Consider the following 25,177-nt stretch of genomic DNA (forward strand, 5'->3'; position numbering starts at 1 on the left):
AAGGGTTTGGTGAAGATGTCAGCCAGTTGCTCATTCGTGGGACAATATTCCAGATTAATAACTCCTTCTTGCAAAGCATCCTTGATGAAATGGTATCTCCTGTCAATATGCTTTGTCTTCTGATGGAATACAGGATTCTTAGTGATTGCTATTGCTGAGATGTTATCACAATGCAATGGAGTAGCTTCGGTTTGAAGCTCTCCAAAATCCTCTAACACAAAACGTAGCCAAATGGCATGTGTAGTAGCCTCTGCTGCACTGATGTACTCAGCTTTTGCAGTGGACAGTGCAACACAATTCTGTTTCACAGAGGCCCAAGAAAACACTCCACTTCCAAAAGTAAAAGCATACCCTGATGTGCTCTTGCTATCACCAACTGATCCTCCCCAATCACTGTCACAGTAGCCGATCAGAATTGATTTCCTGCCTTTCACATACTCTAAGCCGTAGTCTAGAGTTCCCTTGACATATCTTAAGACACGTTTAGCTGTTCCATAATGTCTATTTGTAGGACAGTGCATGAATCTGGCTAGCAGACTTGAAGCATACATGATATCAGGTCTGGTAGCTGTTAAGTACAGTAGACTACCAACAATGCTTCTGAAGTGTTCTTCATTTGCAGCTCCACTTCCATCATCCTTAGCTAGTTTCTCAGTGGCAACAAGAGGTATGGTTACAGATTTGCATTCAGTCAAGCCATATTTGTTCAACAAGGTGCTAGCATACTTCTTTTGATGTAGAAATATACTAGACTCAGTTTGAATAACTCCCATGCCAAGAAAATGATGAAGTAGACCTAAGTCAGTCATCTCATACTTAGCCATCATATCTTCTTTGAATTCAGCCAATAGTGCTTGACTGCTCCCTGTATACACAATATCGTCTACATAGATAGACACAATTAGGATCTCCTTATCTCCCCTTGCTTTGGTGTACAAGGTTGCTTCACTTAAGCTTTTCTCGAAACCACATTGAGAGAAATAGCTATCTATCTCTCCATACTAGGCCCTAGGTGCTTGTTTCAAGCCATATAGAGCCTTATGCAGCTTATATACCTTGTCTTCTTGACCTTGAATCACAAAACCATCCGGTTGAGCAATGTAGACTTCTTCTTGTAACACTCCATTAAGGAAGGCAGACTTCACATCAAGTTGATACAATTTCCAGTTCTTTTGAGCTGCAAGAGCAATAAGTGTTCTGATAGTATCCAATCTGGCTACAGGTGCATACGTTTCATTGTAATCCAGCCCAGGCTTTTGAGCATATCCTTTGGCAACTAAACGTGCTTTATTCTTTTGAACTGAACCATCCAAATTTAGCTTAGTCTTGTAAACCCATTTAACTCCAATCACTGGTTTTTCAGATGGTCTGTCCACCAACTCCCATGTTCCATTCTTTTCAATCATCTGCAATTCATCTTGCATAGCCTTAAGCCAAGATTCATCCTGTGCTGCATCTGCATAGTTTTCTGGTTCCATGATGCACAAAGTTACATTGTGCCAGCACATCATCTAGTCTCCTCCACTTCAATGGAGAATGATCATAGGCTTGAGTTCTCCTTTCTTCACTACTTATATCACTTGGAGAATGATCATAGGCCTGAGTTTGAGGTGTAGCCACATCATTGTCATCTGCATTTCCAGAATTGGTATCAAAATTTACTTGATTTCCTACTGAGTATGGTGGCATGTCTGAACCATTGTTATCTGTCCAATTCCAAGCACCTTCTTCATCAAATGTCACATCCCTTGACAATATCAACTTGTTAGAAATTGGATCAAAGATCCTATAACCTTCTTCACAAATTGCATATCCTACAAACACCCCTTTTTTACTCTTTGGTTCCAGTTTGTGTCTCAATTCATTCGGCACGTGAACATAACACAAAGAACCGAATATTTTCAAATGTGCAATTCCAGGTTTCCTTCCATTATATGCTTCAAATGGAGTGATGTTGCTGAGGGCTTTGGTAGGACACCTGTTCAGCAAGTAAACAGCTGTATGCACTGCTTCAGCCCATAGGAAATAGGGTATTTCCTTCTCATGCAACATTGATTTGGCCATCTCAATAACAGTCCTATTCTTCCTCTCTACCACTCCATTTTGCTGAGGAGTATAGGCCATTGTGAGTTGCCTTTGGATGCCTTGAGTCTCACAAAACTCCACAAATTCTGCAGACAGAAACTCTCCACCTCTGTCGCTTCTGATGCATTTCACTTTGTGTCCAGTTTGTAGTTCAGTCATGGATTTGAACTTCTTGAAACAACTGAAAGCTTCTGACTTATTTCTCAAGAAGTATACCCAAATCATCCTTGTGAAATCATCAATAATCAACATGAAATATTTGTTCTTTGAAACAGATTCATTTCTCATAGGGCCACACAGATCTATATGCACTAATTCAAGTGCCTTGTTTGCTCTTTGAGCTTGTTCCTTTGGAAATACAACCCTGTGTTGTTTTCCCAATTGGCACCCTTCACACACACCACTTTGTTCTTCCAATTGTGGTAAGCCATGCACCATGCCCTTTTCTCTTAATTGGTTCAGACCTTTAAAATGCAAGTGACCTAGTCTCTTATGCCACATCCATGTGCATTGAGTGAAACTGGTTTTCATGAGCAGCTGGTTGTCAGCAAGAAAGGATACCGGATAGCATCTGTTACTCTTCATTGGTACTTTGATGATTAGATAATCCATAGATGGACTATCAAACACCCTGCACATTCCTTCTCCAAACACCAAACAATATCCATGTTGATCCATCTGCCCAACACTGAGTAGGTTTTCCTTCAACCCTGGCAGATACATTACCTCTCTGATGTATTTCCTGCCCTTTTCTGTGTCAATCATCAGTGAACCAATGCCTGCTACATTGACAAGTGCACCAGTCGGCATTTGTACCTTCCCCGTCACATTAGTTCTCACATCAACCAGCAGTTTTAAATCTCCTGTCATATGATTGCTACAACCACTATCAACATACCATTCTCCATTGGCTTTGATTTCAGTGGTTGTGCAATTAGCATAAAACAGATTTCCTGTCACCTCTGTTTGGTTTACATAATTTGCCTTCTGCACATTCTTATTCACAGTACAGTCCCTAGCAAAATGTCCAAATCTATCACAGTTATAGCATTTTGGTTTTCCCTTGTATCTGCACTCACCAAAATGATGCTTGGAACACACCTTGCATTGAGGTTTAGCATTCTCCTGGTTTGTGAAATTGACATTCTGTGCAGGATAACTGCTCTGCTGTGACTTGCCTTTTGACTCCCATGGCTTTCCTTTAGGATTCCAATTTCCCTGAGACTTGGATGAACCAGACTGAGATCCATTTTTATTCTGACCTTTGGAACTCACAGTGAATGAGGCAAATGCTTTTTCATGTGTATCAACATTATGCATTTCAAACCGCTGTTCTTGACTCTTCAATATAGCAATCACTTCTTGCAACTCCACTGTTTCCAGATTCTTTGTGTTTTCAATCACAAGACATATATGATCATATTTCTTACTTAGACTAATTAAGACCTTTTGAACCTGCCTCTCCTTTGAAAGCACTTCACCAAACGTTTTCATTTGGTTGATCAATTCATTTAGTCTAGTAAGATAATCAGATAAGGTTTCATTATCACGCATCCTAGTGTACTCAAATTCACGTCTGAGATTTTGAAGTTTTACCGATCTAACATGCTCTCCACCATGATATTCTGAGTACAGCAGATCCCAAGCCATCTTTGCAGAGTCAGCATTTGCAATCCTTGGAAAGATCTGATCAGAAACTGCATTTTGGATAATTCCAAGAGCTTTCGCATCCTTCATGAGAATGGCAGCTGCTTTCTCATCATCCTCTTCTTTTGAGATTTCCTCAGTTGTCTTCTTCTTCTTTGAATCTGATGAAGGAAGTCCTTTCTCTACCAGATTCGAAAGACCATAAGATCGAAATATGGTAATCATCTTAATCCGCCAAAACTCATAGTTCTCTCCAGAGAAAATTGGAAGTCTCTACTATGAGCTTCCAGATCCAGCCATTTTGATTTCTGATGCACCTGAAAACAAGTTGTTTTCAGACCCTAAAAAAATGATCGAGCTCACTCAGCTTCGTAAGCTTGAAAATGAACTTCTCCTCGACTGATTTTCTTCACAGAATGAACGCCCCTGTTTAGCTAATCGAACCTGGCTCTGAGGCCATGTTACTGTTTTCAAGTATTTTGGAAAAACCAGAGTGAGAAGAAGAGGAATAGAAGAAGGAAGAAAGAATTGACAAAATCTCTCTCTGCTATTCGTGTAGCAGAGAACCTTCTCTTTCTTTAGATTGCAAGAATTGGTACAGTATAGCTCACACTCTTGGTGTGAGAATATTACCGTTAAACAATGCCAGCTGGATGCATTACATCACAATGCAATCTCAGCCTTCCATTAAACTAACCAATCAACCTATGACACTTGGCTTATAAACTGAAATACAAGAAAACTAAAATTAACTAAATATGAAATTAGCTTGAGCACTTATAATTCAACAGAGGAAGAGAAATTTCTTCAGTATTCAACAAGATCAACAACTATCAAATGTAATGGTCCAATTTGAAGGCAAGGTATATTTAATAATTAACTATATTACCCTTAACTTAAATAAAAACAGAGTAGATTTTAATAACCTAAGAGTCCCTTTAACACCATACACCTGTAGCTCATCAGTTTAAACTGTCCATCAAGAGGCACAAATGACAAAATTTGTTGGGATTCCCAAGGGCGAAATCTAAGACATGGATGGAATCTTACATCATCAGGAATAGAAGGGTTTGCAAATGAAAGAGTCAAATCAGGAACACCTGAGAGATGGGAGTTCACTTTCACTTCACCATATATCTCGCATTTCACCCGGACCCCATCCCTGAGCAGCACACACACAACTTTAAGTACAAAACCTTGAGATATAAATTATAATCATACAAAGCATTCAATTATAACTACCAAGTCTGCAGATCTTCATACAATAATCATCACCATCCATAAATGATAACATGTCTTATAAAATTATAAATTAAATTGCAACCATTATCTTGAAGTAGATTATTCTCCTCTTCAAACTTTAGATAAGGCACTACTATTCTCATCCAAGTTATTCAAAAAGATTGCGGAAAGCAAAAGGGTGAACAAAATTTTGCATTCAAGATGCCATGTGATTTCCGAAGCTCCTTATCTGTCTTTTCTAGATTGTAAAGAGTCACCAATTACGAACAGGAAGCATAGTCATTAATACATGGAATCTTTAATCCATACCAAAAAGAAAAGGATGGAGATATCTTATCAAAGCATTAAAAAGACAAAAAAGATTGACCTCTTTACAATTGCATCCATTTCTTCAACAAGATCAACATAAACTTCATTGTTAGCATATTTCGGGTCTGCTGTTCTCCATGGAATGCAAGATGATGTTGGACCTGGAAGTGTGTCACTCATGTTGGAACTATTGCATGTCACCACACTCAACATCTTGTTAACTATATTTGGTGGAGCAATCATCTCTCTCAGAATATTAGGTTCTGTAGTGAGAGGGAAGCCATTGTCAATCATCTCATCCAGAAGCTGCACATTGCAGTAAAGATTTTGGTCAATTTAATAAGCAAAACACCATATTCAAACCCTAATTGGACAATACTAGAAAAAACCATGAATATGGAGCTCAAACCTGATTAAACTTTGAAAGCTGATCAACAACATCATTTCCAACAAGTGCCTCTCCAACAAACAAGACACGATCTGGATTTTTAAGATTGACTAGCTTTGACAGTGCCCTCATTAACGGTTCATTATCCTGAAAGGCATAACACAATATATTTTCACATTAAAAAAATATATATACAGCAGCAAAACCAGGCTAGATAACTTATAGGTCTCAACCCGCTAAAAAAGGAATTTTAACAAGTAAACAACATTATTATCCTTATGTAATACCAAAAGCAGTGGTAAGAGCGAAACAAAAATTGCTAACTAACAATAGCTTAGCATGTACATCATACAAACAGTAAATGTTTATGTAGATGCTCAACCATTCTGCTAAGAACTAGAAACACAGTACTAGCATTACAAATCATATTAGAACTAACACAAATAAGCAAGCAAGTAATTTTCAGATTTTTTTTTTATCAATTTATTTATCGCAATTTGTAAATGAAATGCAAAACTAAGGGAAAGAATCGTAGGCATATTCAAATTAATCACAAAATCGCAAAGAAACTGCTCAACGAGCATCAAATTTCGGCTATAATCATACCGGATCATACCAATATGATTCGGCTGACGGTGAAATGGTCTCTTTGTTCTTCTTAAGCTCATCCTTGTGAGCCTTCTCTCAGATCTGGTGTAGCAGGGATGGATCCAGAATTTCAAAATAGAGTGGGCTAAATTTAACTTATTGAATTGTTAGATTTTAGACTTGGTTAAATCCTTAAGGGAGGCTTATGAAATTGATAATATATATATATAATTTAAGAACATATCATTTTTATTTTATTTGTTTAAAAGGCCTATTTTACACCAACAATGCCAGCTAAGGTCTACCATGATGAACAAAAATGAATTAAGAGAAAAGAAAATTCATAGGAAAATTCAAAAATGAAAATTTATCATCACAAAGAGAGTTAGATAGACACACGACATCTATAGGTAAGACTACAATTATCCAATTAGTTTAATTGATACTAGCCTTTCCGCACGTGCTTCCGCGCCTGCGAGAGGCTTTTTTAAAAAAAATTAAAATTTATTTTAGAATTAAAAAAGATAATGGGTAGTTGTGTTCCATAAAAATAGGCCATTATCTGATTTTTCTTTTAATTTTAATTTTTTTAATATGAAAAAGTGTGAATTTACCATATTATCCTCATTTAATTAATAATTTCAATTCTTAATGTTTGCATTAACCAAGGGCATTTTCTGGTATTTTGAATGTTTCACCATTCTCTGCATTTTGCTTTATATATATAGATTTATGCTCTAAATGGGCTTAACATTAACACTAACTATAAGAAAGAAAGAAAAAACTCACCTAGGCTATAGCCCAGGTTGTACAAGTCATAGTTCCATGCCTGTGGTGCAGCATGTGGCCATGAGCGCCTGGATAAAATTACGGCTCAAAAGCTGTGGGCGTCTAGTTCGTGAATCAAACGAAAGCCTGAGAAAATGACGTTGTTGAGGATTGAAAATTCGAAATGGAGAAGAGAAATTGAAAGTGAAAGAAGCAACGAGGAAGATGACGAACCTAAGTCTTGGAAGAAGAATCGATAAGAGCGTTGCCTAGAGCATTGACAAGGATTGGCGGAAGAAGATGAGCCTGGAGCCGCATAGGCTGCTCCACGAGTCATGAGCGCATGCATCCCCATGGTCGATGCTCTTCTTCTTCTTATTCCTCTTCAATCTACAACATAATTGTTATTAAATAAAAGATTTTTTTAAAAAAATAAAAAATTTAAGTCGGCTATTTCTCAAAATTGCAAAAGGGCAAAATCGTAATCCAACATAACTGTTGAATTGAAAAAATCGACAGCTGTCGATTTTTGGGTTTATTTTGGGTGTGTTTATATACAGTAAATAGTATAGGGTTTATTTATAGTTTTATGTCTAGGAATGGGTATTTAACTAATTTTCTAAAAAAATATCTGTAAATTACATATCCAATAATGTACCTATGAAAAATATAAATATAAGTATATACGTATAAAATATAAATATATTATTTAAATAAAATATAGGTATATTATTTACCAAAAAAATTAATTAAAAAAACTAAGTAAGTTACTTTGTAATTGAAATTTCCGTACATTTTTCATAAATTAAAAATAGGTACACAATAATTTATAGAAAATATAGGTACATTATTTACCCATAGGTAAATTATTTTACAATATACATATAAATGTGTATAGGTACATTATTTGGAGAGGAAAAATAGGTTCATTTAAAAAAAAAAATACGTACATTGTTTTACTAGGTATATTATTAGAGTAAAAAAATAGGTACATTATTTGGAGAGAGAAAATAGGTTCATTTAAAAAAATTGTTTTTCATAAAACAAATAATAGGTACTTTATTTAGGGAAAAAAGGGTACATAATTTAGAGAAAAAAAAAAGGTACATTATTTAGAGAAAAAATAGGTTTATTTATAATAAAAAAATTTCATAAAACAAACAATAAATAGATTATCAAAATATTTTTCAACATAATTACAATGTACACTATTATTCATAAAACTATAATAAAATAGATTACTAGTAGTATAATTCATAAAAGGAAAACAACAACAAAAATTTATTAAATAAACCAAAAGGTTTTTTTTTGGTCATAAAATAAACCAAAACGTTATTAATACGTTAATGTTGAATTTAATATTTAATTTCAAATAAGTTTCTAAATTAATTCCTATATCCATTACAACCATTTGAAGATCTTTCCAAATTCAATGTGTGTCATTAGTTACACCTCCACATAACACGTTAACTTGTAAATAGGGGTAGTTTTGGAATCTGAAAAATAGAATAAATCAGATTTTAAGCTAGATTAGGTAACTTGCTTACTTGAATCCTAATCAGCGGGTTTTACTTGAAAAAATTGGGTATTTTAAATAGAAAAATAAAAGAAAGGGTTGTAGATGATTACAAATGAATTTTATGGGTCTAAGCTCAATTTACTATTAATTTTACTGGTCAAATTAATCGGTTCAAGACTAAAACTTACTTGCTTGAAGATTAATTTAACACATATGGGGGTTTGATATTTTGTCTAACATAGAAGCTCCTGAAAGATCATGTTAGTGGACATTATTACAAGTAGTCATTCGTATTGCACCATCAAGGTGGCAGGATTCGAATCTATGGCCCTCTGTACCCAAAACAGATTTGAACCTATGAACCTATGGCCCGGAGCACATACAAATATGCTGCCTATAGGGGCCCCTCTCCCGTTGGATCATGTCCCAGTTTTTAAATTTAGCAACTTTGTTTTTCTCTTCTTAAAGGATCTCCCTAATTAATAAACAATAGAGTTTTTCTTGATTAGACATTGCTAGTATTTCTTTATCTATAATATTTATTTAAGCTTGCTTAGAGCTTTTCGTGCCAATCCCACCTACCACACCAAAGTTGCCAACATTCCATATGCTGAATGTCTTAAAACAAATCAAAAGAGGCGGGGGGAATGAGAATACCTGTCAATAATCCAGTTTATCTGGTATTTGAGAGGTTATTTATCTGAAAATTATAAAGAATAGAATTGAGAGTTTAGAATAATTATCTCAAAATTCGAGAATTATAATAATTACAGTATCCATTCTAAATAAGTAAATATGTCATGAATAATATACAATAATTTTTGCTATTTCCGCTTCTGTTTCTTTGTTGAAAAATAAACATTAGGTTGTGTGTGAGATTATAGATGATAACTTTTTGGTGACGACTTTTGTTTAACGTTCTCTCCTTTTCTTCTCTATTGCCTAAAACTGAAATTCCAATCTTTGACTCATGCTTGACATTTTTGGCATGTTGGTTACTTCAATTGCAACTTTTCAACCACACAATCGACGTTAATGATCAATGATTGAGAAAGACAATATTGAATTTGAGCAGAAATTATTATATGATACTGGAATATAATTATGTTATATAATTCATTCACATGTATTAATATAGACAGATGACATGGTTAATATTTCACACTTTTAAGATATAATATTAATAAATATTCACTTAGATTATAATTCGTCAACGTGATCATGTTGAGAGTGAATCAAAGAGTTTGAAATGTCTGATCAAGTTAAAATGAAGCAGCAACCCAGATATTGTCTGATCAAGCCAAATCATCTACTATAAAGTTCCATGTTATTATAGTAGATGAAAGCTTTCAATGCCCGAATCGAGACCAGTACATATTCTGGGATGCTTTCCACCCAACAGCAGCAGCTAACATCATAATTGGGAGGAAAGCTTTCAATGGGGACCTTAGCCAGGTTTATCCCATGAACATACAGCAGCTTGCCACTCTTAACATTAAAAGCAGCCCATAGAAAACTTATGATATTTCTAGTCATTTTCATGGTTCTATTTTACCATTTGGATCTGTATCCATTTTGATTTGACCACTTTGTTTGAGTGTGGAAAATGTAATACTGCACATCAAAGACTCTTGTCCATGCTTGTGAGAACCTGGTTATTCCATTAAAAAACCATTTCCTCCCTTTTTCTTTTGATCATGATAAATGACTTTCAGAATCAGCCAATCAATGTCAACTTTGCATTTGCCGTGGTCGATTTGGTGTACAACCTGTGCCTTGCCTCATGCTTAACCTAACTTTCAGACTTGAATTTCCATCTACTTTGAGTGAAGAGTATTTCAAAACCTCTTCTCCCTTAAAAGCTTTGAGCAACGAGAAGCGAAAATGAAAAACCAGAGAAGTGAAACACAAACCAACCAAAGCCATGGAAGAAGATACAATAGTCCTCTACGCAGCTCCAGGAATGGGGCACATAATCTCCATGGTTGAGCTAGGCAAGCTCATTCTCAATCGTTACCCCGGAAAATTCTCCATTACCATTCTCTACACTTGTGGCTGTTTTGTTGACACTCCAAGCATCCCCGCCTACATCCAGCGCATCTCCCTAGCCCATCCTTCCATCTCCTTCCGCCAATTCCCTCGCGTTCAAATTGAAAATACATTAATTGGAGCAGCCATAATGTTCGATTTCATTCGCCGGAATGATCCTCATGTCCGCCTTGCCCTCCAAGAAATTTCTAAATCTTTAGCCATTCGCGCTTTTATCATCGACATCTTCTGCTCCTCTGCTATGCCAATGGCGAAGGAACTCGGCATTCCCACCTACTACTTTTACACCTCTGGCGCGGCAGCTCTTGCGGTTTTTCTGTATTTCCCAAAAATCGGGGAACAAACCACCAAGAGCTTCAAGGATCTGACTGAGACTGTTTTGGAGTTTCCCGGGTTGAAGTCTCCCCTGAATGCCCCCCACATGCCTGAGGCAATGCTTGATCGAGACGACCCTTCGTATTGGGACATGGTCTACTGCTGCTCCCACCTTCCCAAATCTAATGGGATCATAGCCAACACGTTTGAAGAGCTCGAGCCTCCTGCAGTCCTCAAAGCCATTGCTGAAGGTCTTTGTGTTCCTGATGCTCCCACTCCTCCTGTCTACTATATCGGGCCGTTGATTGCTGAAGAAAAAGAATCTAGGGATTCTACAGAGGCAGAAGATTGTTTGTCATGGCTTGATCAACAACCAAGTAGAAGTGTGGTGTTTCTTTGTTTTGGAAGCAGAGGATCATTCTCAGGGGCTCAATTGAAGGAGATAGCAGATGGGTTGGAGAAGACTGGACAGAGGTTTTTGTGGGTAGTGAAGAAGCCTCCCCTTGATGAGAAAACCAAGCAGGTCCATGGAGTACATGACTTTGATTTGGAGGGTTTGTTGCCAGAAGGGTTCATGGAGAGGACCAAAGATAAGGGCTTGGTGGTGAAGTCATGGGCGTCGCAGGTGGCAGTGTTGAAGAAGGAATCGGTGGCAGGGTTCGTGACACATTGTGGGTGGAACTCGGTGCTTGAAGCGGTGATTGCCGGCGTGCCGATGGTGGCATGGCCGCTCTATGCAGAGCAACATTTGAATAAGAGTGTTTTGGTGAAGGACATGGAAATGGCGATTGCAGTGGAGCAGAGAGAGGAAGATGGGTTTGTGTTTGGGGATGAATTGGCGAGAAGCGTTAGGGAGTTGATGGAGTTTAAAAAAGGGGAAGAGCTTAGAGAAAGGAGCAGGAAAATGGGAGAGATGGCTTTGGCTGCTTGGAGTGAGTCTGGTTCATCCACTAGAAACTTGGTTAACTTTGTTAATAGCATTACATAAGTTATGGATTTGTACTTTGCACTTGGTGAATAAAAAAATAAAGGGGAATACCAAGGGTGCATCTTCTTGTTCACCTTATTGTGCTTAACAAATCTTCTGGGATCAATGGCGGACCTATTAAGGTGCAAGAAGGTGTAGCTGCACCTCCCCTCGCCAGAAACACCATTATAGGTGCTTCAAATTGCCCATTTGCTCAGTTGGTGGTGGTGCACTCTTGGTGTACTGATTACCTTATTTCCATTTTCAGCATTTAAGTAAATGTTTTTGTCCTTTGCTCTGCCGTTTGGTCACTGGAGAAGTTTTGCCCATATCGGCACATAGTTGCTTTGAACTTTTGTTTGTTCATCAATAATATGTTGTCGCTTATTTTCAACCAAAAAAAAAAAAAGAAGCAACCATTAGAAATTATTGTACCTTCCATATATTTCTAGTAATTAAATTTGGGTGCTTTCTTTCTACTTTACCATTTGGCTCCATCCGTTTTGATTTTATGTATACGTAATTTGTTTGAGTGAGGATAATGTAACACATCAAATTTATATATTCTCAGTTTGTAAACACTATGTTTTCATTTGGTTAAATTGAGTGTCATGTATAGTGGTTATCATTCTATTTTATTAAAGAAAAAGATTATAAGAAAGATTCTTGATATCACACTACAAAAAAAGTCAGAAATAGTTACCATTTTTATTGGTGACTATTGGCAGCAACGATCACCTTTGTTGGTGAGTAAGCCCTATAGTAACGCTGCAGTTACGAATTTTGGGTTGGTGATATATGTCCTTTGTCACGAATTTAACAGCTTCGCGACAAATTTTAGTTGACTGTCAACAGCCTCTGAAGTGCATGGGGCGCATAACACATCAAATCAACTTTTGCCTTATATTTTAATATATCTAAAGTTTTACTTAAATCTTTATTTGTGTATTAAATTTCTATTTGATATATTTCATTTTCTTTTTTTATTTGGTGTATCTCTTCCTTTTCATTTTTCAATAATTGACTAATAAATATACAGTAGTTGAATAATATATATATGTACAATCACTACCATTCAATACACAAAGAAACAATTCAATAATTATATCATTTGATTGCAATTCCATTACAATTTTCAACCAAAAATATTAATTATAATTCTCTAATTGATTAATTACAATTTAGTCTTATGGCATCTTGAGTGTTTTATGTCCTCATCATCTTCATCATCTTCATCATCTAAAAAAGAAAAACCAAAGCATAATCCAAGTCAAACACAAGTATAATCCATAACTCGATTAACAAACGAAAAATCTAAAAAAACAAAATGACAGCCCATAATTCAAACCTAAAAATCAAAATAGTAAGTACAAAAATCAAACTCCAACTGGTAAAAATTAATTATATCTTGAGCGTTTGTTCTTTGTCCTCATCATCTTCATCATCTGAGAAAAAGAAAAACCAAATATAATCCATAACTTGATTAACCAAGCAATAATCTATAACATACCGAAGAAACGAAAAAATCTATAAAAACGTAATGAAAGCCTTGGATTGAAACCTAAAAATCAAAATAGAAAAGTACAAATATCAAACTCCAAAGGGTAAATCTAATTATGATAGAGGGATGGTGTGGGATCGCCATCAATGCTCTGGCGGCGGTAGATCTGAATTCTGATGATAGAACCCTTAGAGCATCCACAGTGGGGGATGTATATGGGGGTGTATGTTAAATATACACCCCGAGTCACCGGAATCGTCTCCAATGGTGAGATGTAAATGGATGTAAATATACATCACAACCATGGGGATGTAAAATAAAATGTATATTTACATCCATTTTTACATCCTTGCAGGCGGGATCCACCCGAGAAAAGAGAAGAAAAATGAAGAAAAGTCAACATAAAAGGCTGGGACTCACAGCTATACCCCCAAATTTACACCCCCCACTGGAGCAAAAAGCATATTTACACCCCCCGGAGGTGTAAAGGGGATGTAAAAGTGGCTTTACACCCCCGAATTTACAGCCCCCACTGTGGATGCTCTTAAAAAGTTAAACAAACACTACAACTTACATTAAAAACTGAAATTTTTATTTAAGGTTTAAGAATAAGTCGAAGAAGAAACCCAGACGGACCTTAAGCCTTATTGCAAGAATGGGCAGTGTAAGAGAGCCATTAAAACATAGAAGAAGAGCTACCAAGAAGAAGATAAAAACGAACTTGTGTTTTCTTTTTGCTAGTTTGGCTTGGCTTTTGTTTTTTTCGTGCATATTAAAAGCTTTAGTTTCTTCAAAATAAAAATAAAAACTCAAAGTTTGAATTTTTAGTACAAAACAACATTGGTAATGTTGAAAAAAACTGGGTGGTAGTTGGCCTGGTTTTGGTTTCTCGATGCATATTAAAAGCTTTAGTCTTTTTTTAAAAAATAAAACTTTAATTTGAATTGTTTAACGTAAAAGCACACCGGGAATGTTGACAACTAAAGGTGGGAGTTATAATAAAAACAAAGCTAACCAGAACTCAAATCAATAAAATATTACACTTTTTCAAGTTTCCAATACACTTGAATTAAATATAATAAGAACAAATCATTGACCATTACCTAAATGTAAAGAAAACTGATTTTGTTACCGTGAAAACGACACTAGAAGGAAATCAAATCAAAGTTCACTGTTGAGTGAAATTACATGTCCATCTACCTAAATGGTGAGGACTATTGCCCCCTTTTTTTCGTAGTGTCAAATCAAATCAAATTAGAAAATCAACGACACTAGAATGAAATTAGAAAATCTACCTTAACAACGACACTAGAAGGAAATTAGAAAATCAAAGTTCACTGTTGAGTGAAATTACATGTCCTAACTCTGAAATATAAAAAATATGTTGAAATTGAAATAGCTCGAAGTTGAGAAAAAGAAGTCTTTGAATTTATTTTATCTTCAACAAATTATGCAAAGGAATATTATAGTAGTAGAACAAGGTTCAAATATCAATCAAAACTTTATAATTCCTTCAATAATTAAACTTTTATAATTTAAACGTATTGCCTTCATTTATCATAGTTGTTGGAACTAGCTCGTAGATTGTACATTTTTCTTCTCTCTTCTTTTGGTTTTTTGGTTTTTTGGTTTTTTTGGTTTGTGGTGCCGAACGATAGAAATGTATTAGATTGTATTTGAAAGGTTTACGTCCAAAACAAGAACATTAATAAAAGGGCATGTTGGCTCCACCAACATTAGGCGTGCTACTATATTTGGAAACTCTTTTTAATACTTTGCTGTCAGCTAGGTCATAGCAAATGAAGTGTATTTGCTAACAGGTCTTTTTTGCCATAACTTCATTATTAAAATTCCTAAAACTCTATATTGGCAGCTAGGTCTAGGTGTCTTTACATATTGAGTTCCAAGAGTGGTGGTTGGAACCTTATTCTACCTGCCTCGAACTTACGTCGTTTACCAAACTATAAGAGACTAGAGAGAGCATCGTAATAATTAACATGTGGTAAAAGCAAATTACTTTGACTAATGGGTCATTTGGTTCGATCCAGATCTTTGGTGTGTTCCCAAGTGGTTATGAGTTTAAAAACTTATTGTAACTATGTGTTTCCCTCCCTTTTGGCAAAAAAAAGAAGAAGAAAAAAGCGAACTAATTTGAATTTTTGTCTGAGGTGGGTTCTAGAGATAGCATAGTAATAATTATATATATATATATATATATATATATATTTTTTTTTATTACAAGTGATAGTCTAAATTAGAGGGGGGTTTCACTTGAGGCCTTTCACAGCATCATAATTACTAACTAATTTTTGTTTTTTTGTTTTTTTTAAAGAAGCATCGTAATAATCGTAATAACTAGGGCTGGCAATGGGTCGTGTCGTGTCGGGTTCGTGTCGTGTCAAACTTTTAAACGTGTCAAGAAACCCCAACCCAAACACGACCCATTTATTAATCGTGTTAGGAAATGCAAACCCAAACCCAACCTGTTTATAAACGGGTTGACACGACACGACCTGTTTATGACCTGTTTACTAAACAGGTTGGGTTAGGTCATAAACAGGTAATAACCTGTTTATTAACTTGCTTGGGTTATGTCATAAACAGGTAACCTACCTGTTTAATGACCTGTTTAAAAACCTGGTTGCTTCAAATTTAAATTCTAACAACCATCTCAAATATTTTGCCAAATCAAACATTCCAAAATGACAATAAAATTAAAAACTTCAAAGTCAGTCTAAAATCCAAATCAAACATAAACAAAAAAATCTTTGATTATATTACAACATAAAATACAACATCACATTCCCAACTCAAATATTCAGCCACCATTGTAATACGCAGACGGATAAGCATTCGGGAGATAGCATAGAGATGGATCCATGAAATCAGGTCACGGAGCGCTCTGATTGGATCTGACCATTTGCAGCATTTCCAGAATCAATAGACCCATATTGATTAACAGAAGGCTGCATTGAAAAAGCAACTAACCTTAGAACCACATATCAGATTAAATAATTGAATGTTTCAGTATGCTTTTCAAGTTCCACTTAAATTCAGCAAATAACCATATTTTCTTTGATTCCCAGAAAATTAGCAGTTTGAAATGTATGGTACCTTCTTAGTTGGCTCAGGAATTTCCAGGATCTTGGTTTAAGAATCTAATGACAACTTCTGTAGCAAATCTGCTGCTTCTAAAGAAAGCAAACGGTGAAGGAAATACATACTTTTGTAATAGACATATACAATCAACAAACAAAAACAACACGTGAATCCTTGTTTTAATTAATAACAACAGAATAAAAAGCCTTGATGATAGAACCCCCAATCGATTGATAAGCTAATAATAAATCGAAAAGTTTAAAGCCCAGAAAACTTCGGAACAAGAAAAAAAAGAAATCTAAATGAACAGGAATTGAAAGACAAAGATCTTCCAAACGTAGGGAAACGAAAGAAAAAGATAAGAAAAAAATACCCATAATTATTTCCCGAGAGGAAAGCAGTCTCAGGCTTAGCTCTTCTTCTCTGGGAGGCAGAGACGGAGGCTGAGAGATGCAGATGATGGGAGGCAGAGACGGAGACTGAGAGATGAGATGGTGAGACTGAGAGATGCAGAGGATGGGAGGCAGAGACGGAGACTGAGAGATGAGATGGTGAGACTGAGAGATGCAGAGGATGGGAGGCAGAGACGGAGACTGAGAGAGAAAGGAGCTGACGGCTGTTAGGGTTAGGTTTTGGAATGTGAGAGAGAGAATGTTTACATTATATATTGTGCTGTAGGTTATTAGGGTTCAAAGTAAATGAGTTTTGTACTATACAGATTACCTTATTTTCATCTCCAATATTTAAGTAAATGTCTTTGTCATTTTACTTTCATTTATTTTTATATTACTCCATTTACTTAAGTTTACAATGTAAATAAAGAAGTACCCCCCATTTGGATTCAAATAAAAATACTAGAAAATCAAATTCCCACCAAATCAAAATATGAAAAATCGGTTTTAGTGCAAAATACGATTTAGGCTAAAAATGATGGCTCATTAAGTCAATATATACTTCATACTTAAATCTCATAAAATCAAGTTTTCTTATTTGATGTGTAATGAATAAAAACCGCCAAAAATTATCTCGAGAAAAATGATTATTCCGAAAAACCATTTTTCATACTTAGTCAATATTGCACCTTCGCTAAAAAAGTGACATGATACAAATTTTAAAAGTTATACGAAATTTCTTTTGGGATTAGGATTTAGGAATTAGAGTTTTGAGTTTTGAGTTTAGGGTTTAGGGTTTAGGGTTTAGAGTTTAGGGATTAGGGTTTAGAGTTTAGGGTTTAGGGTTTAGGGATTAGAGTTTAGTGTTTAGAGTTTAGGGTTTAGGGATTAGAGTTTAGGGATTAGAGTTTAGGGTTTAGGGTTTAGAGTTTAGAGTTTAGGGTTTAGGGTTTAGGGTTTAGAGTTAGGGTTTAGGGTTTAGAGTTTAGGGTTTAGGGTTTAGAGTTTAGAGTTTAGGGTTTAGGATTTAGAGTTAGGGTTTAGGGTTTAGGATTTAGGGTTTAGGGTTTAGGGATTAAAACGTTAAACCCTAAACCCTAGATACATAATTAACTCAAATAATAAGGAATAATTACTAACAAATATAATTTAGGGATAAAAATATAATAATTAAGTGCTCATCAGTTTGTAAAGACATTATAAATATCAAATGTTGTAACATATAATCACAAAGTTATCCACACTAAGATGGATAAGGAGCAAGGAGAAGGGTGGAATTGGCTGGGGTTCGAAACACATTGGGTGTGCTGAAGGTTCAATTTCTTTAATTTTTTTTCGCGGGTTGGCAGGTAGTAAACGGGTTGACACGACCCATGACACAACCCGTTTAATAAACGGGTTAAAACAGGTATTTAAACGGGTTGGCGGGTTGACCCGAAACCCACCTGTTTATAAATGGGTCAGTGGTGGGTTGACCCGAAAATTACCCATTTATTAATGGGTCGTGTTCGTGTCGTGTTTTTCCCGTGTGGGTTTCGAGTCGTGTAACGGGTCGAGTCGGAAATTGCCACCCCTAGTAATAACTATTAACGTGTGATAAAAGCAAACTACTTTGAACTTTGGTCTCTTTTGCCTATTGGTTTTGCTTGGGCCTCGGGCATCGTTTGTAAATTGTAACCAAAGACCAAAAAAATAAAATAAAATAGCAAGGGAATTTGAAGCTGCATGCAGCACAATGCTGGGAAGGTAAACTCTTATTTATCCTTGAACAAAAATGGACTCTTTACTTCAATTCCTGCACGTAAGATAACCGGTGAAAACATTTATTTCATTCACAACCACCGCCTTGCCTCGCCTATTAAATCATCACTTGCATGCTCTTGCCAATACTCAAAAACCTCATTCATTAAGAGAGATCAGGGGTTCGATCTCTGCTCTCGTACATAGTCACCACTTTGACCAACACTTTACCCCTTACGGGCCGACCCGGTGTGAATGGGGATTAGTTTGGGTTGTGGTTAAGGCTTAAAGGTGCCACCCATAGTTGGGGCCCATTCAAGACCACCTCATGGTTCAGACCAAAAAAAAAAAAAAACCTCATTCATTATCAACATGCTCATGTTGGGCCACTAAACGGGCCGATATGGGCCCACACCAAATTTGACATGTACTGTATTTTTTTTTTGTAATTTTTTTACAACTTCATTTAAATATTTTTTACAATTATGTATATACTAACAAGATTTATTATTTGTTGAAAAAATAGGACACTAGATAATTGTTTGAGTTTTAAAAATTGAAACTTGAAAAACAAAATTATTATTTTATATATAAAGAAAAAAAAATAATATATATCATTAGAAAAAAGAAATAGACTTGAATTTAATATATAAATATAATAATATTATGTAATATTTTTCTCTAAAACAAATATAATTTAATAAATGAGCTTTAAACGGGCCAGCCCATTGGGTTTTAGGTCGGCACAACCCATAATGAGTTACGGACTGGCCTAGCCCATTAAACCTAATTACCTTGTCCCAACCCGCCAAAAGATACAGGACATGTTAGGGTTTACTTAAGCGCAAATTGAAGCTAACAAATTATATGAAAGAATAGGAAATTGAACATAACAAATTGACACCTTTTATGAAGGCTTAAATTGTGTATGAAGTCTTAGCTGCAATCCTTTAAATTCTCATTCAATTCTCATATTAATTGTTTTACCTGTTTGATATTTAAGGCAAGAGTATATATGGGGAAACTCCATTGCAACTGTGATCCCTATATTGAGTATATGATGTATTTGCATTAGAAGAGTCCATTTGAATCTTTAGTTGATGAGTTCTTCTTTCTTTTATTTTTCTTTAATCATAGGTAGGCCTGTAAAATGGGCCGGGCCAGGCCAACCCGACTCTAGGAGTTATGAGCCAAGGCCCTAGTATTGACAAGCCCTACCACGGGCTATACTATTTCGGGCTTTTAATTCGAGCCTACTCGACCCATATAATTTTCAAACTAATATTTAGAGATTTTAAACACCAACTTAGGAATTTATCAAAAATCTCAACTAAACATTTTGTAAAAAGTCCAACTTGGCTTTTTACACGAGCCTATACGGCAAAAATCTCAAAGAAATAAGCCCATATCAAGTTGACATTCTGGGCCAAAGCGCCTTGGTAGGGTGGCCTTCAAATCTGGGTAAAACGCTGCTGGGGTGGGTGAAGATGGGTCAGGATCTAGTGAGAACGCTTATGTGAGAACATAACATGAGAACACCATTGGATCCAATCTAACGGCTGTATGAAAAGCAATTGTAAGTGTAAGTGTTGTATTAGAACGAGGCCTTCTTCTCTCTTCTCCCTCCAATACTCTCTTCTCCCTCCAAAACGTCCCCTCCAAAACAGACGTCACCTCCAAACACAAGTCCCCTCCAAACCAGCTGTTCGCTCAGTTCAATGAGGAGGCCATTTTTTTATCATCTTTGATTGAGGAAGAACTGTAACATTGAAGAGAGAGTACCCTCATTTTTCTGGGTTTCCCATTCAGGCGAAACAAAGTAATCTTGGATTTTATAATTTCATCTTTGTGGTTGGGTTTTTGGGATCGGGACATACGTCAATCCTTGAGCAACGTCGAAACTGGCGTTGAGTTGGAAAGTGCTGACCGTACCGTTGTGGTTCTGCTCTGTTGGTTTTGAAATCCTTGAGCGGGGGCGAAACAGGGGTTGAGGAAGAAGAAAAGTTTTTGGGGTTGACGTCCAGATCTAAAAGGGCTACGTTACGTTGTCATAGTTGTTGAAAATTTGAAGTTGGAAATCAGTTACGAGGTAAGCCATATACTGTATTTGTCACTTTCATTATTGGCCATCAGCATGAGTCACTTTAGGTTGTATGTATGACTTTAATGTTTCAGCGGAGAGTCATTTGCATGTCATATGTTAGTTCATATATATTGTAAAGCTGTTTGAAAACATGTGCCAAATATTGGGCATCAGCATGAGTCAGATTAGGTTGTATGTATGTGTTTAATGTTTCACCAGAGAGTCATTTGGATGTCATATGTTAGTTGATATATATTTTAAAGCTGTTTGAAAGCCTGTGCCAAATATTGGGCATCAGCACGAGTTACGTTAGTGTGTATGTAGGTCTTTAATGTTTCACAGATAGTGATTTTAATGTCATATATGATGGTGGTGATGTGATATTCAGGGTTAAATTGCAAGAACTGTGAAATGGAGTGCGAAGGACAGGTGACACCAGAAGTTAGTTCGGAATTGAAACCAAAATTGGGACTTGAATTTGATTGCTGTGAGGATGTGTTCAATTTCTATAATATGTATGCTGCGAAAGCCGAATTTGGCATTCGGTGTTCTACAACGAGAACGTGCACATTCACTGGAGAGGTAACAAGGAAAGAATATATATGCTGTAAACAAGGTATGTGTTGACAAGCACTGTTAGTCGTAAGAGAAGACAGCGAGGTTGTACTCGAACTGGGTGCAAGGCTAAACTTGCGATTTTGAAGGTAAACGAGAAGAATAAGTACACTGTCGTAGGATTCAATGAGGTACACAACCATGACATGACCACAGTTGATAAAGTCCATCTATTGAGATCTCACCGTAACTTAATAGAGTCTACAAAGGCCTATAGTGCACATACGAGCAAAGTTAATATCCCTGTACATAAACAGGTAAGCCTTCTTGAGGTGCAAGTAGGGGGATTGGAAAATGTTGGGTTTGTTAGGAGAGATGTCTATAATTATGCAAGGGACGTGCGTGGGGAGCTGATTGGGCATGATGCAGAGCTGCTGAAGGAGCATTTTTTGGCTGAGCAAGGAAAAAATGAATCATTTTATTTCAATATGGAGGTAGATTCGGAAGGAAGGATGTGAAATTCTTTCTGGGCAAATGCAAGGTCAAGACGAGCTTATGGGTTTTTTGGGGATATGGTGGTATTTGATACGACGTTCAACACGAACTGCTATGGGATGGTCTTTGCGCCTTTGTTAGGCGTTAATAACCATAGGCAGACAGTGTTGTTTGGTTGTGCATTCCTAAGTAGTGAAACCACGGATTCATTTGTATGGTTGTTCGAAGAATTCAAGAAAGCCATGCCAGGTGAGCCACCCAAAATGATCATCACTGATCAAGATGCAGCCATGTCAAAGGCAATTGCTTTAACTCTCCCAAAAACATTCCAGAGATATTGCATATGGCATATCTTGAATAAGTTTATGGAGAAACCCGGCATTGGGGAATGTTTTTCGGAAATGTGCAAATGCATATGGGGTATGGACACTAGAGAAGAATTTGATGCGAAATGGGATGAAATCGTCACAAGCAATGGGCTGAAAGACCATCCGTGGCTGAGCTCGATTCATGCTTTGCGGGAAAATTGGGTTCCATCATATGTAAAACATGTGTTTTCGGCTGGGAGTGTCCAGTAGTCAACGGGCTGAAAGCTGTCATGTATTTTTCAAACAATATATTAACCGAAAAAACACATTGATGGAATTCATTGTACGTTTTGAAAGAGCTCTTGGTTCACAGAGGCACAAGGAGTTAATGGTTGATCATGTTGATACCAATGAAAAACCTCCACTGCCATTTCGAACACCAATGCAACATCAAATGGCACGCATTTACACTCAGGAAATTCTTGAAATGTTTGAGAGGGAAGACTTCCGAAGCCTTTTATGCTTGTTCGAACTTGTAGAGCAAGATGAGACCCAGTGCAGGTACAAAGTAAGTGAGCGGGTAAATCCGGGGGTGACACGGATTAAGGAGCTTGTGCATGATAAAGATGCCGATAAAGCTTATTGCAGCTGCAAAGGATTTGAATTTTGGGGTATTCCGTGCCGACACATCCTAGCATTTTTAAGAATGAAGCAGGTGGAGCACTTGCCAGACAATTACATAGTTGTGGGGGTCTTTTTCGTTCCAGCAGCTTGACGAATGGGCCTGGGCTGCTGTAAAGAGCAAATGGCTGGAATCGCCCCTTGTGTCTGAGTTCGAGAATCAAACCCCAAGTGTGCTTCGAAAGGGTAGCTGAGCCTTAGGAAACACCTTGGTCTTCTTCACCAACGAGACTAATAGTTGCTTGCATGTAAATATTGTGGCTTGGCATGAGAGGCTTGTGGCATGGGAGCTGAGCATTCGTGAGTTTAGCATGAGAGAGAGAAAGAGCTGTGATTTCCTATGAGAAACAGAGTATCTAAGGCAAGGGAAGAGAGGATCTGACAAGGGTTTGGCTGAAAAGAGGGAGAAGGAGACAAGGAGAGGGTAATGGGTGGCTTAAGTGATTTTCCGGCAGCTTGACGAAAGCTCTGTCAAGCACTGGAACAGTTCTGCCAGGAGGGAAAATGGGGAAGAAGGATGAATAGTGCATGAAATTGCTAGGTTTTGAAGATGAGAGGGAAGCTTGCTCTCTGGATGTGTGTTATGAGAGAGAGAGAGAGAGGGAGGAAGAAGATGGAAGAACAAAGCATGAAATTGAAGGATTCCAAAGGGGATGCTTGCCTTCGATTGATTCTCCTGGTTGCTGGGAGGCTTGCAGCACAACGCTTGGGAAACGAATAATATAATTGAAACTGATCTAAACCCTTGTCTTCGTCCATTGTGAAGTGGGTCACGCCTCTGAAGATATATACGGCACTTCCTTCTTCGTCCCCAAACGACACCTTTATTATTAAAACCTCCACACACCCTTTTCAGTCCTCTTCTCCACACACCCTTTTCAGTCCTCTTCTCCACAGACCCTGTTCAGTCCTCTTCTCCACAGACCCTTTTCAGTCCTCTTCTCCACAGACCCTGTTCAGTCCTCTTCTCCACAAACCCTTTTCAGTCTTCTTCTCCACAGACCCTTTTCAGTCCCTCTTCTCCAACAACCAAGATGGATATTCCACATTTAGCATGGTTTAAGGTGCTGCTCGTGGTTGCAAAGCAGTCCTCTGAAGATTTGTACAACATGGCGGCAACCTGTAAGTTATTTAAACAAATGCTCAACGATCCTGAGGTTTGGACAACGGTGTCAGTGGATAAGTATCAGTGGCATCAGGACTGGTACGGTGAAGATGAAGGGAAAATTGTTGAGTTCTTGCAATAGTGCAAACAATATAACAATCCAGAAATCATTTACAGAGAAGCTATTCATGACTTCTTCGTGAAGAATGATGATGAGGCGCTGAAGAACCTGCGGGTGGCGGCTATGGCAGGGCATAAGGAAGCCTCCTACCTTGTTGGCTTGCTAGGGCTATTGAACCCTAGCGACGGCAAGGAGAATGGGCTGGAGTTTTTGTGCCATCTCAGCAAAACGAAGAAACTGAACATAAAAGCTTGCAGGGATTCAATAACCTTGCGACTGGGTGGGTATGCAATGTCTGGCACCAAAACTCCTCCTTTGCTTGAAAAGTTTACTGCAGGCGAAGATTTTTTTCAAGACTGCATTGACTGTGAGGGTAATCGGAAGTGGTATTAGTTCGGGGACCGCAGTGCCCAAGACTGGGATAACGTAGATGCTTGGAACTGCTGTGAACCCTGCAAATGGAAGAGGGAGCTGTTCTGCATCCAGCGCGAACTCCACTTCATGACTGCGTTTGATATATAAGTCTATATACATGGTATGATAGGTGTTTTATTAATCAATGGTTGTTTTGGTTTTTTGTGTTTTTATGTAAAGGTGAAACTATCTGAACTTTGTAATGTTTTTATTTGAAGTATGTTTATGGTTTTGGGTCCTATATCGTTTCAGTAAGTGGTCTCAAATGTGGAATTTCTGGTTCAATTTCCCCAAACAGTCATTCGTTAAAGAGGACAGCCAGGCATATGGGAGGGAGGTTGCGTGTTGTCAACCCGGAAAGGGATTATCCTTTCACTCACTTCGTTGACAAGTGGATGTCTGACACATCCTTGATCTTCTAAGATACTCTGATGATCCCATAAATACCCCAAAAAAATCTCCCTCATTTCCTGATTTGTCCTGCATTTGAAACTATATTTGCAACAATAATTAAGTCATGCGGTTATCCCTTTTCACTAACATAATTATTTAAGTATCGCAATGTGGATCTACGAAATAAGTGGAGGGTTTTTCCCAATTTGATTATAACCATCTACGACATTTCCCCATTATTTTCGGAATTGTTCAGCAATTTTTAGGATTTCTGCACCAAAAAAAAAATATATTGAATCCCATAGTACGGAAATCCCTGTTCACTAACATCAAGAATTACATATCAATTTTCACAAAAAACATTTTGCCAATAATTAACTCAAAACTCCAGATGAAGTATTCATCCCCACACA

The 25,177-nt window shown here is 37.0% G+C and overlaps 1 protein-coding gene, 2 long non-coding RNA genes and 3 pseudogenes across 3 annotated transcripts; 3 read left to right on the plus strand and 3 right to left on the minus strand.

Moving 5' to 3' along the window:
* Positions 1-4,650: 4,650 nt before the first annotated feature.
* LOC110759109 (AP-3 complex subunit mu pseudogene) lies at positions 4,651-5,803 on the minus strand (annotated as a pseudogene).
* A 4,636-nt stretch (positions 5,804-10,439) lies between these two features.
* LOC110759101 (UDP-glycosyltransferase 88F5 pseudogene) lies at positions 10,440-12,346 on the plus strand (annotated as a pseudogene).
* Positions 12,347-13,155: 809 nt separating this feature from the next.
* Positions 13,156-14,103, minus strand: LOC148292378 (uncharacterized). The gene is made up of 2 exons (XR_015826200.1): positions 14,015-14,103; positions 13,156-13,322 (listed from the first exon to the last, which is right to left on the minus strand). It is a non-coding gene; the product is annotated as an uncharacterized LOC148292378 (long non-coding RNA).
* A 1,970-nt stretch (positions 14,104-16,073) lies between these two features.
* Positions 16,074-17,129, minus strand: LOC110759103 (uncharacterized). The gene is made up of 3 exons (XR_002527053.2): positions 16,851-17,129; positions 16,493-16,569; positions 16,074-16,344 (listed from the first exon to the last, which is right to left on the minus strand). It is a non-coding gene; the product is annotated as an uncharacterized LOC110759103 (long non-coding RNA).
* A 3,974-nt stretch (positions 17,130-21,103) lies between these two features.
* On the plus strand, positions 21,104-21,765 carry LOC148292379 (protein FAR1-RELATED SEQUENCE 5-like). Its single transcript, XM_088245798.1, has 2 exons — positions 21,104-21,274; positions 21,397-21,765. The coding sequence occupies exons 1-2, from the start codon at positions 21,104-21,106 to the stop codon at positions 21,763-21,765; spliced, it is 540 nt and encodes a 179-aa protein (XP_088101924.1).
* A 54-nt stretch (positions 21,766-21,819) lies between these two features.
* LOC148292380 (protein FAR1-RELATED SEQUENCE 12 pseudogene) lies at positions 21,820-22,320 on the plus strand (annotated as a pseudogene).
* Positions 22,321-25,177: the final 2,857 nt, after the last annotated feature.

The sequence above is a fragment of the Prunus avium genome, chromosome 8 (genome assembly GCF_965620075.1).
Source record: "Prunus avium chromosome 8, drPruAviu1.hap1.1, whole genome shotgun sequence".
In the NCBI taxonomy this organism is placed as follows: Eukaryota; Viridiplantae; Streptophyta; class Magnoliopsida; order Rosales; family Rosaceae; genus Prunus; species Prunus avium.